Genomic DNA, 19477 nt, shown 5'->3' on the forward strand with positions numbered 1-19477 from the left:
TGAGAAAAGGGTGGAAGAAGGGAGAAGAAAACCAAAAAAGTTTTATTATAACCCTAAGATCTGTATTGTATTCACCACACAATCAATAATATACCTCCTCGGACACCAATTCTTTACGTATAAATTCATATTGGTTTATGCTTGAGGGTTGCGATTAGTTGTTGTTGATTCTATAATCAGCTTAGCTCTTTCACCCATTCTCTACAAATTCATTGTTTTGGGCTTGGGCTACTAATCCTAACCCTACAATTGGCACCGTCTGTGGGAAGAGATTGAGTGTAAGGGGAAGCAACAACAGTTGATCATGGCCGATCCAGGGCAATAACCGGCAGAATCTGGGGCGTCCCAGCATATAGACCCTTTTCTTAATTTAGAGCGGAGACAAGATCATGAAGGCAGTGTGCATACTACACACACTGAGCGAAGTCAACCTCGTGGCGAAAGTCATGTGTCTCATGCAGAGAAGAATAACATGCAAATAGAGATTGAAAGGTTAAGAAGGGAGTTGCGCCATGCGAAAAGAAAACGTACTGCCTCACATTCTGATGAAGACTTGGGTGACGAACAAGACATCACTTATGAACAAAGGTCTCGAACTCTAATCAGTGAATCTTTTTCATATGAAGATGAACACCCTCGCAAGAAGCAACCTCAAAGGCCATCACATGGAGGGGTGGGAAATGATGCCATGAGCAAGGTTTTGAATCAAATCTCTAGGTCACCTTTCACGCACAGGATTGAAGGAGCAAAGCTTCCTCGGCGCTTTAACCAGCCAACCTTCACTATTTACAACGGTAAAACGGACCCTGTGGAACATGTGAGCCATTTTAACCAAAGGATGGTTGTCTACTCCAGAGATGAAACTCTGATGTGCAAGGTATTCCCTTCTAGTCTTGGACCCGTGGCAATGAGGTGGTTCGACAACCTGAAAGTAGACTTCATCAATTCCTACCAAGAGCTCACTCAAGCTTTTGGTTCACGTTTTGTCACATGCCGGAGGGTGGCCAGGCCCTTGTCTTCGCTGCTATCCTTGAGCATGCGTGAAGGTGAATCCTTTAAGGGGTATTCAAATAGATATTGGGAGATGTTTAATGATATGGTGGGCAACTTTGATGCAATGGCCCTAGACACGTTTAAGCTGGGTCTCCCCACTGATCATGAATTAAGGACATCCTTGTCTGGCAAACCTATCACTAACATGTGTCAACTTATGGACCGTACTGAAAAATATAAAAGGGTTAAAGAAGATCAGCAACAAGGGAAGGGTAAGGATAAGGTTATCCCTCAGGACAGGAAGGACTTCAGATCGTTACAACAACAATAAGTCGAGGAGAGATTTTGCTGGGCAGTCGGGGTCAACAAACGCTCAAGCAGTCAATACAGTGTTCAAAGAGCCAGTTCATCAAGTTCTGGAAAAGATCAAGAATGAATCATTCTTTAGGCGGCCGAGTAAAATGGTAGGGAACCCTGAGAGACGCAATCACAATCTTTATTGTCAATACCACCAAGACCATGGGCATGCCACTGAAGACTACAGAAGCTTGTGGGATCATTTGGACCAGTTGGTTCGTGAAGGCAGGTTGAGGCATCTTTTGCACCACTCCAATGGTCGAGGAGGTCAAGTGAATTCTAAGTCCGAGAAGAGAGATTCTACGAAACCTCCATTAAGTACTATTAACGTCATTTTCGCAGCGCCAGGAAGAACAAGGTCTGGGCCGTCCAAAGTTATGTCAGTGGCTCGATTACTAGCAGGGGATATTGGTCGAGATCCGAGGAGCTCTAGACAGGCTGTCCCGCCCGTTTTAGGCTTTTCGGACGAAGATAAAGCTGGAACCATTCAACCTCACGACGATGCTTTGGTCTAAATCGGGGGATATGATGTGAAGAGAGTGATAGTGGATCAAGGTAGCATGGTGGAGATTATGTATCCTGACCTTTACAAGGGGTTGAACCTCAAGCTTGATGACTTAACTCCATACTGTTCTCCCCTGGTTAGTTTCAAGGGAAGGATGGTCACCCCGAAAGGACAGATATGGTTGCCTGTACAGACCGGCTCAGAAGTAGTGGAAGTGGACTTCATTGTTGTAGATGTTTATTACCCTTATACGGCAATTGTAGCCAAACCTTGGTTACACACGCTAGGGGCTGTTTCCTCCACTCTGCATCAAAAAGTTAAATATCCATCCGAAAAGCGCGTTTGTGAAATCCGCAGAGATCAATCCTCGGCTAGACAATGTTTGGTGGCTGCCATACAGCATGAGCCTGAAACTGAATCCTCAGTCAGGGCGGAGGGAGATTTATAGCAGTTAAGAGGTCGGTTGTCACCCGTCGAAGATCTTGATGAAGTCGCTAAATGCGAGGACTTAGTGCAAGTTTTAATTGGAGGCAATCCTGAAAGATACTTTCAAATCGGGTCTCAGATACCTCAACCAGAAAAGGAAGAGCTAATTGATTTCCTTAAAAGAAATATTGACGTATTCGCCTGGAGTACTTACGAAGCCCCAAGAGTGGATCCAGAGTTCATTTGCCATCATTTGAAGGTCAACCCACTGAGTGTACCCAAGAAGCAGCCTCCTCGGCGGCCATCCAAAGAGCATGTGGATGCAGTCAAAGAAGAAGTGATGAAGCTCAAACAAGCTGGGGCTATTAAAGAAGTTTTTTTATCTCGAATGGTTGGCAAATACTGTGGTGATAAAGAAGAAAAGCGGAAAGTGGCGAGTTTGTGTGGACTTCACGGACTTGAATAAGGCTTGTCCTAAGGATCCTTTCCCTATGCCGAAAATCGATCAATTAGTAGATGCTACTGTTGGCCATCCTCGGATGAGTTTCTTGGATGCTTTCCAAGGTTACCATCAGATACTGTTAGCCCCAGATGACCAAGAGAAAACCGCTTTTGTTACCTCCATTGGTAATTAACATTATAAAGTGATGTCATTTGGTCTGAAAAACGCAGGTTCTACTTATCAGCGGATGATGACCAAGATGTTTGAATCACAATTGGGCAAAAGCGTTGAGGTCTATATAGACGATATGGTAGTAAAAAGCAAAGTTATTTCTGAGCATGTGAAGGACCTTGATAACATTTTTGAAACCCTGAGGAGACACAAGTTGCGCTTGAACGCCTCGAAGTGCTCATTTGGTATGGGATCAGGCAAATTTTTGGGTTACATGGTAACGCACAGGGGAATTGAGGTCAATCTCGATCAGATAAAGGCTATTCAAAATCTGCAGCCTCCTCGGAATCCGAAAGAGGTTCAAAAGTTAACAGGGATGGCGGCTGCTTTGAACCGATTCATCTCCAGGTCCGCGGATAGGTGTAAACCCTTCTTCTCGCTGATCAACAAGTGGAAGAGATTTGAATGGACTGAAGAATGTGCCTCAGCTTTCCAACAACTTGAAGACTACTTGGCTCGGCCACCGATTATGTCTAGCCCTGAGCCAAATGAGGTCTTATTTGCCTATATCGGAGTGGTTCCCCATGCTGTAAGTCTAGTGTTAGTAAGAGTGGATCAAGGTATACAAAGGCCGGTTTACTATGTGAGTAAGTTTCTACATGAGGCCGAGATCAGATACTTGCCACTGGAAAAAGCTATTTTGGCAGTAGTACTTGGAACACGAAAATTGCCCTACTACTTCCAAGCACATACTGTCATTATGCTCACGCAACTCCCGCTTAAGACTGTACTTCGAAGTGCCGACTACACGGGGAGGATAGCTAAGTGGGGCACTATCTTAGGAGCTTTTGATATCAAGTATATGCCTCGCACTTCAGTCAAAGGGCAGATCCTTGCGGATTTAGTGGCTGAGTTCACGGAACCCAGCTTAGAAGAAATAACGACAGAGAGAGACATGGATGGAAAATCGGTTGGCATGATTTCTCAACAAGATCCTGCCCGCTGGGAAGTATATGTGGACGGCGCTGCGAACCGGAAAGGTTCTGGAGTAGGGTTAGTCTTGATATCTCCAGAGAGGATCATTATTGAAAAATCATTAAGGCTAGATTTCGGTGCAGCCAATAATGAGACAGAGTATGAAGCCCTATTGATGGGAATGTCTATGGCTTGAAGAATGGGAGGAAAGACAGTGGAGTTGTCCTCGGACTCAAGATTAGTTATGGGCTAAGTACAGGGGGAGTTTGAAGCAAAGGATGAAAGAATGCAAGGATACTTGAATCGAGTCAAACGTCTGCAGTCGGAATTCGAATTTTTCAGCTTGCTACATGTGCCTAGAAGCAGTAACGCACATGCAAATTCTTTGGCCACACTAGCCACCTCTTCGGAGCAAAATTTACCGAGAATTATCCTCGTCAAGGATTTCCATGAGCCCACCGAGACAGGAGTGGGTGCAGTCCGAGTCCACCAGATCAGAGACAGTCTCTGCTGGATGGACCCAATAACCAAATTCTTGAAAGATGACATTTTGTCGGAAGAATGGGGGGAGGCTGACAAAATTTGAAGGAAGGCAACCAGATTTTGGCTGTCTGAGGACCAAAAATTATACAAACGATCCTATTCGAGACCATACCTGTTATGTATTCATCTAGAGACGGCTAAGTCGCTACTAGAAGAGTTGCATGAAGGAATTTGTGGGAGTCACACTGGAGGTAGGTCTTTGGCTTACCGAGCCATTACTTAAGGGTATTGGTGGCCGAACATGCAAAAAGAAGCCCATGATTATGTAAAGAAGTGCAATCAATGTCAACGATTTGCGCCGAACATAAACCAACCAGGTGGAGTCCTCAACCCACTATCTAGTCTGTGGCCGTTTGCACAGTGGGGTTTGGATATAGTGGGTCCATTCTCAAAGGCCGCAGGAAACAGGAAGTATCTTCTGGTCGGCACAGACTATTTCACCAAATGGGTTAAAGCTAAGCCTCTGGCCAATATCTGAGATGTAGATGTGCAAAGATTTGTATGGAAGAATATCATTACTCGCTTTGGAGTTCCTCATACTCTCATCTCGGACAACGGCTTACAGTTTGATAGTAATGCGTTTCGGAGTTATTGTAGCAAGCTGGGAATCACGAATAGATACTCTACCCCTGCCTACTCGCAGGGGAATGGGCAAGCTGAAGCAGTTAACAAAGTCATAGTTAATGGATTGAAGAAGAGGTTGGACGATGCAAAGGGCAAGTGGGTTGAAGAGTTGCCACACGTGCTTTGGGCTTACAGAACTACGTCTCGCAAATCTACTGGAGAAACCCCTTTTTCGATGACTTATGGTGCTGAAGCTGTCATTCCTTTGGAGACGAGGTTCCCAACTCTAAAAACTAGCTCGTTCAGTCCGACTAGCAATGATAGACTTCTAGAAGCAGGCTTGGATTTGATCGAAGAAAGGAGAGAAAATGCAATGGTTCGATTAGCACATTACCAGCAGAAACTTAGGCAGGGCTATGATGCCAACATAAAGCTAAGGCCCCTAGAACCCGGTGATTTGGTACTCAGGAAAGTTGTTGGCACTGCGAAAAACCCAACGTGAGGGAAATTAGTACCAAACTAGGAAAGACCATATCGTATTACTTCAGGGGCTGGCATTGGGGCATATTTCCTGGAGGACTTGGATAGTCATGTAATACCACGCCTCTGGAATGTAAATAACCTCAAAATGTACTATTATTAATCAAATCATTTCTTTGGTCACTGTGATAATTTGTCATTCTTAATTGTTCTCCAAGTGTTTAAACTTAAATCCAATCATGCCTGTAGTCCTCGGACCAGATGATTTGGGTTAGTTAACACTCCTCATCGGTTCTCTAAGTGTTTAAACTTAAATCCAATCATGTCTGTAGTCCTCGGACCAAATGATTTGGGTTAGTTAACACTCCTTATTGGTTCTCTAAGTGTTTAAATTTAAATCCAATCATGCCTATAGTCCTCGGACCAGATAATTTGGGTTAGTTAACACTCCTTGGTGATTCTCCCTAAGTATTTAAACTTAAACCTAGTCATGCCTGTAACCCTCGGACCAGGTGATTTTTAGTTAGTTAATACTTTTGTGTTGCTATTAATACTGAAGGTTAACTTCAGAATGAATCTTGCCTGACATTCTTAACTGTGTTTAATATCAACGCTAACCTATGCTAATATTCTTAGTGTACGTATGAAAAGATCTATCCAACTTTTATAATACTTGTTATGTTCATTACTTAACAGCAACTTTTATGTACTGTCCTCTTCGGAATCAATTTTAGTTATATATATTATTAGATAGATCTGATGACTATGTTTGCCTACGTTACCATAATTACAAAGTGAAGTTACTTGTAGCAAAAGTAAGCCATATGATATGCAACAAATTCACCAAAAGTAAAAGATAAACTGTTTCATTAATCAAAAGAGGATAGTTTACAATCCCTTACATAGAAGGAAAACAAGAGAAAGAAAATTGTAAAAAAAAAAAAAAAAAAAACTAAAATCTAAGTATCTAAGTTTCTGCTGGAAGGACCCTAGGATCGGTAGCTTGGCTTGTCCGAGTAGCAGCAGCTTCTGGGGCCTAATCCTTGGGCTTTGAAGATGATTTCTTTTTTTCCAAGCCCTCGCCCATATCCTTGGGTGGCTCAGCTGGGGTGCTTTCATCACCTGGTTGGCCAGAATCCTTGGAAGGCTCAAGGGTGGTTGGAGGAGATTGGCTAACCAAGAGTTGCTCTGAGGCCTCTGAGAGTTGTGTTGGAGGAGGGGGATCAGACTCTGGGAGCTCTCGGATGTCTGGGTCGTAATAAATGCTCCTAGGCAGTCTCAGTTCTGAGTCAGCAGACACCCCAGCAGTATCCAGCGCCTTGCCCCATGTTATATCGCAGTAATCCCGGCTGATCGAGGCAAACTGCTCAGTAAGACCTTTTTTGGTCACCTCCACTCCCAGTTGGTAGGCAGCTTTCTTTTCGGCCTCGGTCGCCTCTTTGGCCAGCTGAGCGTCCCTCTGAGCCTGCTTAGTAGCCTCCCTGGCCTTCTGAAGTTTGGCGCGAAGTTCCTTCACAAGAGCTTTCTTAGAGGCTAGATTGTTCTGAGTGTCATCTAGCAGCTTGCGTTGGGCTTCGGCCTGGGTCTCAGCATTTTTGAGACTAGCATTGAGGCTATCCATTTCCTGGGTCACCCCTTTTAGTTGGTCCGAGATCTGAGAGACCTCTTCCTTTAAGCTGCCCAATGCTTTTTCCGCCTCGGACCTAGAGTGGGCCTCCGCTTGGGCTTTAACGTAGGCTTTTCGGTTCCACTCTTCAGCCACGAAGACTTGCTGGGTAATCTGAACAGTAAAGTAAAAGAGTTAGCATAAAATATAGAAAATTAATATGTCAACCGAAGAGCTGGATAAGCACGCTTACTATGGCTAGGTCCTTCTTCAGGGACATGAAAAGTTCATACTGGTTGAAGCGCCTGTATGACTCCATGTCTCGGGGGAGGAGCAGTGGTTGCTCCAAGGCTTCAGCTATCAGCCCCGCTCTACCCCCATCGTAGTTCATAACAGAGGTCTCCCAAGAAAAAGGAACGCCATCTAGTTCCAATCTTGGAGACCACGTGCGTTGCCCTCGGCGCACGTCTGCCACAGGAGGCTCCTCCCTACTTTCCACGGATGAGACCTTCTTGCTCCAGTGGTCCCTTACCACCTTTTGTTGCTTTGTGGTCTTTGGTGATACCACCACCTCCCGCTCCTCAGGCTCGAGAGGCCTCTTTTTCTTTAGGTTCGGTATTGGTTTCAAGACCGGATCAGGAACCTGAGGTAGGGCTGGAGGTGGAGGTAAATTCACCACTGGTCGGGAAGTCCCCGTCCCTTTGGACTCAGCCTTCTTACCCCTTGTCTTCAACAGAAGCTTTAAGTCATACATCTCTTCTTCCTCCGAAGAGTCCTCTGGAAGAGTAGTTAGCAGAAGTGGTTGGAGGACACTGCATTGCCTGTCGGCCTCCTCCTCGGAATCTGAGGAGTGTATTACCTGCACTCCCCCTGAAGCTTCCCCTCTAAATCTAAAATTGTCTATCTGTTGCTCTAGCGTAGAAGATGAAGAGCCGGCCCTTTCTCCTACGACCACCGGCTCGATGGGGACTTATTGAACTGGTCGGATTAGCAATGGAACACCCTGTGGGTTGGGGTGTGGAACGGGCTTAAGGTTGTATGGCGCTAAAAAGTGTCGCTGAGCGACGTTTATTCGCCAAAGTCGATGATCACCTTGTGTAATGGCGTTGCCGACCGGCTAGATATCTGCTTTCTTCGGTGTATAGCCGAGTATAAGTGGAATGGACCGGAGCTGTCTGTCTTCACTCACGAATATCTTTGAACGTAGTAGATAATTAAGGGCGGCGGTGTTGGTAAGGCTGAGCCGAGGAGTAGTATGTGCCTTATCTGGAAAAAAAAAAAAAAAAAAAAAAAAAAAAAAAAAAAAACCCAAGACGATTAAATAGTCGTCTTTCATCCCTTTATTTGATTGGGAAGGTAGGAGAACAATCTAACGATATCGGATCGGGATTTAAGGTAGTATCCCGCCCCTTTTTGGTTATGACACTCATACATATATACCAGGTCATGTCAGGTCAGCCCTAATCCTAATTATTGGTTCAAGGCATCGATAGCTCCTAGTATCCTAAAGGTGTTGGGTGCGCACTGCTCAGGAGAGAGCCTATGGTTGCGAAGGTAGTTCAAGGTGATAGAACCCATTGGAAGGGTCATTCCCCTTCGATGAAGGCTATCATTGGGATAACGACCTCTCCCTCTCTTCGGGCCGTCAGTATCCGCTCCGGAGGGCAATATCTCAAATTCACCCCCCGCGGTATGCGATAATTTCGCTTAAATTCCTTTATCAACGCCAGACTATCGACGAGATGTTGGAATTTACCCATTTTTAGAGAATGATTGAAGCAGTGGCCAGGAAACGGGTTTCGAAGGTAGAAAATACTAGCCGAGAAGAAAATAAAGGACAAAAGACACCGAAACTTACACAGACAAGAGTGGAGAACAATCCCTGGACTTGAAATGGACTTTTGGAAGATCCTGGAAGGAAAGAAGATAGAAAATCGAAGAAGCTTGAAGGGTTTTGAATGAATGAGCTCACTGGGTATTCTGAGGATGCGTAAAGTAAAGAAAAATAACCTCCTCTGAGGGTTTATATACGGGGACAGGTGAAAGAGTGTAATTCATCCCGTCCAAATCCCGAAAAAGAACCCTGTCTGTTGGATCAACAACCCACCGTTGGATGCAAAAAACAAAACGCCACCTGGAGTAATTAATACAACGCTTTGGGAATACAGAATTGACAACGGCAATAATGAAGCACTTGTCTCTATGCCCGCGCACGTGTAAACTGGGGTATTTACGAGTTCTCTCTTTTAAACTGATTTATTTTAATTTCTTTTTCTTTACGTGGCAGGTCAAAATCTTATTCTTTCTCCTCAGATGCGAGGGAAAAATTAAAATTTTGAGGGGTAATTGTGGGGGAAAAATGCCCAATCTAATATAGTGGGCCTAGAGCCCCAAGTAAAGGTTACTGTGCGTCCGAAGAGAAGGAGAGGTAAAGGCAAGGCCCATCTGGAAGAGGGACCCCCAGAAAGAAAAGTGATTACAATCCGAAGAGATCGCCTTCTGTCCGAAGAGGTTATACTCCTCTTACGCGAATAGTATGGATCAATTAAACATATAAAAGGTCAAAATAATCTTCCGAGGACTCCTTCTGATTAAGATAAGCTCTGGGTATATCTAGAGAAGATAAGAATGAGGAAATATCTAAAGGAAAAGCTGCTACCACCGCATTTAAGGCACTGCAGCAACTTCTCTGGCCGCATTTATGTGGAGAAGACCTCTGAACAGTGTATCCTCACCTACCGCCACTCACACAGATTTAAAGGAGATGCTTGACATGACATATACTCAAGTAGGCTCACGGATAAGGTACAAGTGGACGATGGAGATGAGGAGAAGGGAGGTTATATAAAGGAAAGAAGCTCCTAAGAAAAGGGGGGAAGAAGGGAGAAGAAAACTAAAAAAGTTTTATTGTAACCCTAAGATCTGTATTGTATTCACCACACAATCAATAATATACCTCCTCGGACACCAATTATTTACGTGTAAATTCATGTTGGTCTATGCTTGAGGGTTGTGATTAGTTGTTGTCGATTTCATAATCAGCTTAGCTCTTTCACCCATTCTCTACAAATTTATTGTTTTGGGCTTGGGCCACTAATCCCAACCCTACACTAAAATATATAGTAAACATAAAATAACAAAATTATTTTATTTTCTTGACGAATGCATATGGTATAAAACCAAATTATATAAAAAAATTATTTGATTATATAATAAGGTAAAATAAATAATAAAGTTATTTTTAAAAATTTTCAAAACTTTTGATAATTATGTTTTAGTTGGAGTAGTATTTTAGTTTTTTAAATATTGATAATATAGTTTCACTTAAAATAAAATATGTTGATAGTTTTATGTATTTAGAATTAATCATTGGATAAAATGTTAAAAATAATTATTTCGGGAGGAATGAAAATTACAACTTCAAGTTGTGTCACAATCTTTAGGGTTGTAAATGCACTAAACTATTTAAGAACAATTTTAATAAGTAAAATCTACTCAATTTAACTTAGGAAAAAAACTTGTTTCTATTTGTTTAATTGACCATTGAGCTAAGATTAAGCCAAATTTTAGATTCAACTATTAAAGGAGTTAAACACAAATATAATAATGTGTTAGTAAACAAACTTGTGACTAGTGTTCACCAAATCGTAAAAACCACGTCAAAACTACTCGCAAAAAGGCATAAGCTCACCACACTGTAGGTAATAGTGCACTACAACGCATTGCATGGTGCAATATAATTTACGGTTTTATAATAAGAAAACCGCACACTTTTTATATATTAATTAATATATTTATTTTTCTAATATTGTTAATAGGCTGAGATAGTGATATATGTTCAATTTTTGTTACATACCAGGTGTGTTATAGTTATTGAAAACAAAGCTTTGGGCTAGCCCAAACAAACCTTGCAAGTGTTGATTAGGAAAGTTAGCCCAAAATAAAGAAAAACTAGCTCAATAATTTAAACTTGGCTCAAAACAAAAAGAAAAATCAATTTTGACCTGGGCAAGAAAAATCCAAAATTTGAAAAATATATTGACTTTAAACTGTATCTTATACATCGCACACGCATATGTGNAATTAATATATTTATTTTTCTAATATTAAATATATTATTAATAGTTTAATAACCCTAGTTTCCAATATATATATATATATATATATTTTAATAGGCTGAGATAGTGATATATGTTCAATTTTTGTTACATACCAGGTGTGTTATAGTTATTGAAAACAAAGCTTTGGGCTAGCCCAAACAAACCTTGCAAGTGTTGATTAGGAAAGTTAGCCCAAAATAAAGAAAAACTAGCTCAATAATTTAAAACTTGGCTCAAAACAAAAAGAAAAATCAATTTTGACCTGGGCAAGAAAAATCCAAAATTTGAAAAATATATTGACTTTAAACTGTATCTTATACATCGCACCTAGGGTGTCAATGTTCGACCCAACCCGCGAACACGACACGAACCCGACACGAGTTTTTTTGGGTTAGGGTTGGGTCTTAATGGGTTTGGGTCATAAACGGGTCGACCGAAAGTGACACGATAAGAAATAGATCATAAACGAGTCATCCCGCGTAACCCGCAATAGACACGTTTGACATGCCAATTTATTTGTGTCAACATGAAATGACCCACTTAACACAACCCGTTTAACTCATATAACAAATAAATATTTATTTTATTTTTAGAGTTGTCAATAACCTTTTATATCCAACATATATTTTAAATTTAAAAAGAAAAGTAAGTAATTACAAAAAATTTACAAGGGATATAATTGGAAATTGAAACTTTATAGACCTTAGAACTACTAATACTTTTCTTCTTCTTCTTCTTTTTTTTTTTTTTGGTGGCATAGAACTTACATAAATGAAATTGGATGAGCTTGTGGAAGATGTTATGAATTCAGACATTAAAAAGAATCTATGGATGATAATCATGGTCATAGTCAGCATTAGTCTATTGTTTGCTCAAATTCTTTCAATATTGATACTTAGCATTTGGCGAGTTCTAAGAATATTATATTTTTGTTGAACGATGTTATTTTAGTTTGTGAAACTTTGTTATTAAATTTGAATTGAAGTGTATGCACTTCTTTTGGAATGTAAAGAACTTATACTATATGAATGTTATATTTTTGTTGAATATATATTATTTGAATGTGGGTTGAAGACTCGAAGTGTATGCACTACTTTTTGGGATGTAAAAATAATTATTTCTAGATAGATGTTATATTTAATATTATGCAGATTGAAATGGGTTGTGTTACATTCGTGTCAACCAACACGACTTGTTTATTAAGCGTGTTAAATGGGTGGGTCAGATCAACCGCCTTATTAACAGGTCGAGTTAGGGTTTGAAGGATCATGACACGATTATTAAATGGGTTGGGTTAGGGTTAAGCCATTTAGTCGAATACCCCTACCTCGACACGACACGAACCCGACACGCTAACCCGAATTGACACCCCTAATCGCACCGCATATGTGACCAAAAAATAAGGTATTGTGTGATTATGGTTTTGGTTAAACTATACACCGCACTGCACATGTGATCGCAAAAAATGGTGCGGTATGGTTATGGTTTTCGTTAAACTACATAGCAAAGTGCAGTACAAAAAATGACCAAAAATCGCATCACACCGCACCGCACCACAAATACCCTACTTGTGAGCATGATACTCAATTTAAATATATAATGTTATATTTTTATAAAACAATACTTGTATAAATTTGATATTAACTTTTGTAAGTTTGTAAATAAATTTCTAAGGTATTAGGTTGATATTTTTAATTTATTGATAATATAAATATTTTATTTTATAGTAAAAATTTAAGACAATACAAGTTTTTTTTTTTTTTTTTTAAGGGGAAAAAAAACAATAAAAGTTGGTAAATTATTTTGTGTAAGTAGTTTAATTAATATAATTTCAACTATAATTTATATTATTAATATTAATTATTAGTATAGTTTATTAAGAGATTAAAATTCTTAATTTTATATATAAGATTAAATTTTTGGGAAAATTTAGGGTGCAACAAGTGCATTCGAAAAGTTTAGATGTAAAACGTGCATTTAAAAAGTTTAGAGAGCAAAGTGTAACATGAGGTATAATTTAAAGGGATAAAGTGTAATTTCTCTTAAATTTTTTAAGTAAAAAAAAAGAATAACCGCAAAAATGAGGTATTGTGTAATTATGGTTTTGGCTAAACTATACACCGCACCGCACATGTGATCGCAAAAAAGGGTGCGGTACGGTTATGGTTTTCGCTAAACTACATCGCAAAGTGCATTGCTAAAAATGACCCAAAATCGCATTGCACCGTACTGCACCACAAATACCCCTACTTGTGAGCATGATACTCTATTTAAATATATAATGTTATATTTTTATAAAACAATACTTGAATAAATTTGATATTAACTTTTGTAAGTTTGTAAATAAATTTCTAAGGTATCAGGCTGATATTTTTAATTTATTGATAATATAAATATTTTATTTTATAGTAAAAATTTAAGACAATACAAGTTTTTTTTCTTTTTTTTTTTAAGGGGAAAAAAAACAATACAAGCTGGTAAATTATTTTGTGTAAGTAGTTTAATTAATATAATTTCAACTATAATTTATATTATTAATATTAATTATTAGTACAGTTTATTAAGAGATTAAAATTCTTAATTTTCTATATAAGATTAAATTTTTGGGGAAATTTAGGGTGCAACAAGTGCATCTGAAAAGTTTAGAGTGCAAAACGTGCATTTAAAAAGTTTAGAGAGTAAAGTGTAACATGAGGTATAATTTAGAAGGGTAAAGTGTAATTTCTTCTAAATTTTTTAAGTAAAAAAAAAAGAATAAATTGGTTAAGTAGTTATTTAGGGCATGTTTGGTAATGTTATTAGTAATGTTTTTCTAGTAACATTGTTTATATTTTTTGAAAATACGTGTGGGTGAAAAGTACGTAAAAATAAAGCAAAACTTAGATACAATGCATTATCTATACTATTATTTAAGAGGTTTTTTTTTGTTTGAATTCTTCCATTTTGACGTCTAAAATACCCTCACTTATAAGTTTTTTTAACTAATAGAGATAAATATATAAATTAAAACTCCTACTCTTTGAGGTCTACAAACTCTCATAGGCTTTATCAGTTTCCCTCGTTCTTCTTCAGTTCCTCTCATTCTTCTCCGTATTGAAGACATTCTACATCTTCTTTCTTTCTTCTTCTTTTACTTTCAGATTTGGTTTATAAACAATGTCAGAGGCTCCAATGATTATCTGATTGTTCTATAGGGTGTGTTTGGATTGAACTTATTGTTGCTGAAACTGAAAACTGAAAACTGAAAATACTGTAGCAAAATAATTTTTAAATGTGTAAATAGTACCGTGAGACCCACTTTTATATTTTATTAATATAAACAGTGAATAAACAGTGCGTGAACAGTGTACGCACTGTCATTGCACAGCTTTTTTTGTCTCCCAAAAGTAAAAAAATGCGGCCAAAAAAAAAAAAAAAAAAAAAAAAGGGAGGAAAACGCGTTTGCTGAAACGCAAACGCGGAACTCCAAACCCACCTATGTCTACTCTAGCCTGCGCAGCCGCTTTCCATCTGCTACGAATTGACTTACTGATTTTCAGCATATTTCCAGTTCCGGGTATTGGCTCTACTCATATTAAATTTTTAAATTTTGATTTTTTTATTACACATGAATTTTAGTGTACAATACCTTAGTCACCATTCTTAATAATAAAACGTCTGTCCACTTAGTTAACANTCTACTTCCAATATTAAATTTTAAATTTTGATTTTTTTATTACACATGAATTTATGTGTACAATACCTTAGTCACCATTCTTAAAATTAAAACGTCTGTCCACTTAGTTAACAGTAAAACTAGCGTTAATTCTCCGTTTATTTTCTTTTTCTTTTCCGTTACTGACTCTCCAACTCCCACGGAAAACTCAAACCCAAACCCAGCCGTTGTTTCTCTCCCTCTCTTTCTTCTCTTCGTCTCTTTCTTTCCTTCTCTCTAACTCAAATTGGATGAAATAGACAAATCCAGCTCTCTGAATTCTCTATTTCGTTCTGTCTTCACAGATTAATTGGCTGGAACTAAAGTGATTCGTTGGTATGTGATGGCTAAATCTCATTATAGGTTTTCAATTCTAATTGCTGGGTTTGTGTTATTTTGAGTTTTCTTGTTGATTATGATCTGGTATCAATTTTTGTTAATGGGTCTGTTTATTATTGCTTTGGTTTGTTTTGATTTGGGTTTCCAATTCTAGCGGCTGAGTTTGTGTTATTTTGAGGTTTGGTAGAGTTTTCCCTTGTCTATTTCTAATAAAGGTTTCAATTTACGTTAATGGGTCTGTCTGGTTAATTTTAATTTTGGTTTTCAATTATAGTTGCTGAGTTTGTGTTATTTTGAGGTTTGGAAGAGTTTTCCTTTGGCTATTTTTTATGAAGGTTTCAATTTTGGTTAATGGGTCTGTCTTACTATTGCTTTGGTTAACTTTAATTTGGGTTTTCAATTATAGTTGTTGGGTTTGTGTTATTTTGAGGTTTGGAAGAATTTTCCAATGGCTATTCTGATTTGGGTGTCAATTGTTCAAAGGAAATTAACAGCAGATGGACATTGATTTCTCTGTTCACCTTGATGAAGATGAGTTCTATTTTTTTTTTTTTTTTTTTTTTTTTCAATCTTTGATGTTTGTCTTTGGTGTTTGATTGATAGTTCAAATCTGAAATTTGAAATTGGAAAGGCAAAAGATTCTCACAACAACAATCATATACTAATCTTAGAGAATTAAATACAAATATCTTGATTTGCATATTTTGGAAGTTGCTGGATTGATATTAGCAATACCTGAAGATGTTTTAATGCCTAGTGAATTTTTTTGGTTTATTTGTCTTATTTTTTAAGACTGCTCTGGTGACTGTCATTAACATTGTAGCTTGATTTTTAAATATGGTATTTACTGAATCTAAAACTTTTGATTATTGCAGGAAAATAATGACAATTGGGTTAGCATGATTAAAGATTTGTTCATTTTTTACTCGACCTTTCAGTTGAAGCATGTTCTCAAGGAAAATCTTCATTGGTTGGTTCGAGACTCTTGCGTTGTTGCAATGCTACAACACAGTCGCATAGTTGACGGACATCGGTTATAATCTGACGGAGTTGAAACTAATTCCTTAAGCGGAAAGCAACAAATTCAAAAGTAAAACCAACAAAACGACATGACCAAGAATCTCACCAGTACCTCCGAAACATTACCTGCGGCTATGGAACTCGACCTCGACTCCTTCCTTAACTCACCTCTCACCAGCGACGACGACGACGACGACGAAAACTACAAAGACAATCACCACAGCCTCAACTCCATCCCTCGCCGTACAATCGACGAAATCCTCAACGCTTCCGATTCCTCCACCTCATCTCCCCCTACATCTCCACCGTCCGTTTACTCCCGCGTCTCCGATCCCAAGCACGACCAAGACGACACCGTTTCAGTCTCCACAACTAAACAACCCTCCTCAGACTTTTCCTCCATACCGGCCCAACATCATGATGAAAACCCCTCGCTCCAGTCCCGACCCGGTTCGTCTTCGTTCAGTCGGGTCAGACCGGGAATCAATTACCCGGAGGATCCGTTTAAAAGGCTCTCGAACTCGAAGACGTTACCGTCGCTTTTCGGTGGTGTGAGATCAAATGCGAAGCCGGGGGCAGCGCTTGCGGCTGCAGTGGCAGCCTCCAGGGCTCTCCCGACCCCGCACGCCGCCGCGATCAAGTCGAGGAGGGCTGCCAGTGGAAGCTTCCAGAAGGTTCTTGAAGATTCAGATGCGGTTTCAGTCTCAGCCTCGGATGAATTGAGTTCTTATAGTGAAATTCGTAATGCGAAAGAGGATGAGGTTTTGGAAGGTGTGATTGGAAATGAGGGTTTTGCTCAGGGTTCTAGTGTTAAAGAGGTTGAAAGTGAAGCCGAAAATGTGGTTCAAGTAGACGGATTAAAGGTTAGTAGTAATCGTGAAGAATTGCTGCAAACAAGTGCTGATTCAGTTTCTAATTTTGATATCATTGAGCCGCGGATTGGTTCTTCGTCCATAAGTGTTGAGGAGGACAAAAACAATGTAAATGTAGATGAGAATGCTTCTGTGCTTGACAGGAGCTCTGAAGTTTTGAACTCAGAAGAAGATAAGGTTGATCATTTGGAAGAGAAGGTAGAGGAGGAATCGACAATTGAGGCATTGGAAACACAGCAACAAGTGAATGTTTTGGAAGATACTGAGGTGGGTGGTGTTGGTGGTGGCGATGATGATGACGCGAGTTCATTGAGTGATATTACTGAACTTGTGGAAGAGAGAATTGGGCAATTGGAGAGCAGGAGGATTAGCAAGAGAGCGGAGAAGAAATCACGGGCTGCTTCTATGAAGCCATTGGAGTTAGCTGAGGAGCTTGAGAAGAAGCATGCTTCTACTGGTTTGCACTGGGAAGAGGGTGCAGCTGCTCAGCCAATGAGGCTTGAGGGCGTACGGAGAGGATCAACCACATTAGGATACTTTGATATTGATGCGGATAATGCTATTACAAGGACCATTTCTTCTCAGGCATTCAGGAGAGATCATGGTTCACCTCAAGCTTTGGCTGTTCATACTAATTATATTGCAATTGGAATGTCAAAAGGGGTCATTCTCATTGTGCCCAGTAAATATTCCGGTTATAACGCTGACCACATGGATCCAAAGGTTACTTTTGCATTAATCTGCTTTTATTGCTCTTACTTGTTAGCCTTTCATGTTCCTTCAGGATTCTATGTTTCTATATGTTTTTTGTTCATCTTTTGGTTGAAACTTGAATAGATTCCAGGAAATATATTTTGGGTGTAATTAGAATCAGGGGAGAATGTTGTGCATGTGCCCTTTAAAATAATAGTCAATTCCTGGTGTCATCTTTGCAGAATTGCTTAAGTATCAACTTAATTGCTTATTTCAATCTCTAAAATGCCCCAATGAATTTCACACAAAACAGCAGTTACATACTTGATTTTGTACAGGATGACTTCCATACACAAATAACTTGATATTATTGAAAAGAAACACAATGTATCAGCTTTAAAAATTAAAAAAGAAAAACCTTTGGTGTGCGTACTTAGTATGAGTATATTCTGTAAGGATGACTTATATACATAAATATAATGTGCATACTTAGCATGAGTGTGTTGTTACTTCCTCAACAAAGTTCTTATTCAGATATGCCCTCAGTATATGGTTATCTGTTAAGATACCATTGATTGGTAATATCTAAATTTCTTCTGTTACAGAAATCGAACATGTTAAGTGAGGAATTTGGCTTTTTATGGTAATTTCAGTATGCAAACATCTGGATGTTTAATTAAATTGTGAAGCTTCTAAGTACATTTGCTTTTGCTATGTGCCACATTGTAGTTATGACAGAAATAACTTTACTCAATAAACCATGCTGTTTATGTTCCAGATGTCGATGCTCGGTCTGCAAGGGGATAGGTCTCATGCCCCTGTAACTTCCATGTGCTTTAATCAGCAAGGGGACCTGCTCTTAGCTGGTTATGGTGATGGCCATATTACTGTTTGGGATGTGCAGAGATCATCATCAGCAAAAGTTATTACTGGAGAGCATACAACACCAGTAGTACATACATTATTTTTGGGTCAGGATTCTCAGGTTACTCGTCAATTTAAAGCAGTTACTGGTGATAGTAAGGGTCTCGTTCTTTTGCATGCTTTCTCAGTTGTTCCCTTGCTCAATAGGTTCTCCATCAAAACCCAGGTAAACGTTAGTATGCATTAATATGTGATTTATGATTGTGGCACTATGTATAATATGCTTATGAGTTGACATCATCTCCAAACTAATGATCATATTGTTACTTGAAATAGTGTCTTCTTGATGGACAAAAAACGGGAATTGTGCTATCAGCTTCACCGGTCCTTTTTGATGAATTCTCTGGAGGTGCTTCCCTGTCCTCTCAGGGAAACAATGCGGTTTCATCCAGCAGTCTTGGTAGTATGATGGGAGGTGTAGTAGGTGGAGATGCTGGCTGGAAACTCTTTAATGAAGGCTCTTCTTTAGCTGAAGAAGGTGTGGTCATATTTGTCACCCATCAAACTGCTCTGGTGGTATGAAGCCCTCAGATGATTGCACAAATTCCATGTACCTTTTGTCTTGTGAATTGATGTTGTTATTCTTAGTGGTTATATCTTGTTCAAAATGTGTTAAAGCCACATTTGCATGTTACAGGTAAGGCTTACTCCTACTTTGGAAGTCTATTCGCAGCTTTCTAAGCCAGATGGGGTTCGAGAGGGTTCTATGCCTTATACTGCGTGGAAATGCATGACACAATCACGCAGTTTGCCTAGTGGTATGCATTGAGTGA

The 19477-nt window shown here is 39.3% G+C and overlaps 3 protein-coding genes across 4 annotated transcripts; 2 read left to right on the forward strand and 1 right to left on the reverse strand.

Annotated features, from left to right (window-relative positions):
- Window positions 1–472: 472 nt before the first annotated feature.
- LOC136065070 (uncharacterized) lies at window positions 473–1324 on the forward strand. Its single transcript, XM_065767750.1, has one exon. It carries the CDS (start codon window positions 473–475, stop codon window positions 1322–1324), a length of 852 nt encoding a protein of 283 aa, XP_065623822.1.
- Window positions 1325–6492: 5168 nt separating this feature from the next.
- On the reverse strand, window positions 6493–7816 carry LOC136065073 (uncharacterized). The gene is made up of 2 exons (XM_065767752.1): window positions 7316–7816; window positions 6493–7236 (listed from the first exon to the last, which is right to left on the reverse strand). The coding sequence occupies exons 1-2, from the start codon at window positions 7814–7816 to the stop codon at window positions 6493–6495; spliced, it is 1245 nt and encodes a 414-aa protein (XP_065623824.1).
- Window positions 7817–14991: 7175 nt separating this feature from the next.
- Window positions 14992–19462, forward strand: LOC112008525 (uncharacterized). 2 transcript variants are annotated; one of them, XM_065768033.1, is made up of 5 exons: window positions 14992–15192; window positions 16071–17810; window positions 18559–18870; window positions 18981–19254; window positions 19342–19462. In XM_065768033.1, the coding sequence occupies exons 2-4, from the start codon at window positions 16305–16307 to the stop codon at window positions 19224–19226; spliced, it is 2064 nt and encodes a 687-aa protein (XP_065624105.1). In that variant the 5' UTR covers window positions 14992–15192; window positions 16071–16304; the 3' UTR covers window positions 19227–19254; window positions 19342–19462. The 2 variants fall into 2 exon arrangements, with proteins under 2 accessions (XP_065624105.1, XP_065624110.1); XM_065768038.1 differs by having other exon boundaries at window positions 18981–19182.
- Window positions 19463–19477: the final 15 nt, after the last annotated feature.

This window comes from Quercus suber, unplaced genomic scaffold, assembly GCF_002906115.3.
Source record: "Quercus suber isolate HL8 unplaced genomic scaffold, Cork oak 2.0 scaffold_26, whole genome shotgun sequence".
Lineage (NCBI taxonomy): Eukaryota > Viridiplantae > Streptophyta > Magnoliopsida > Fagales > Fagaceae > Quercus > Quercus suber.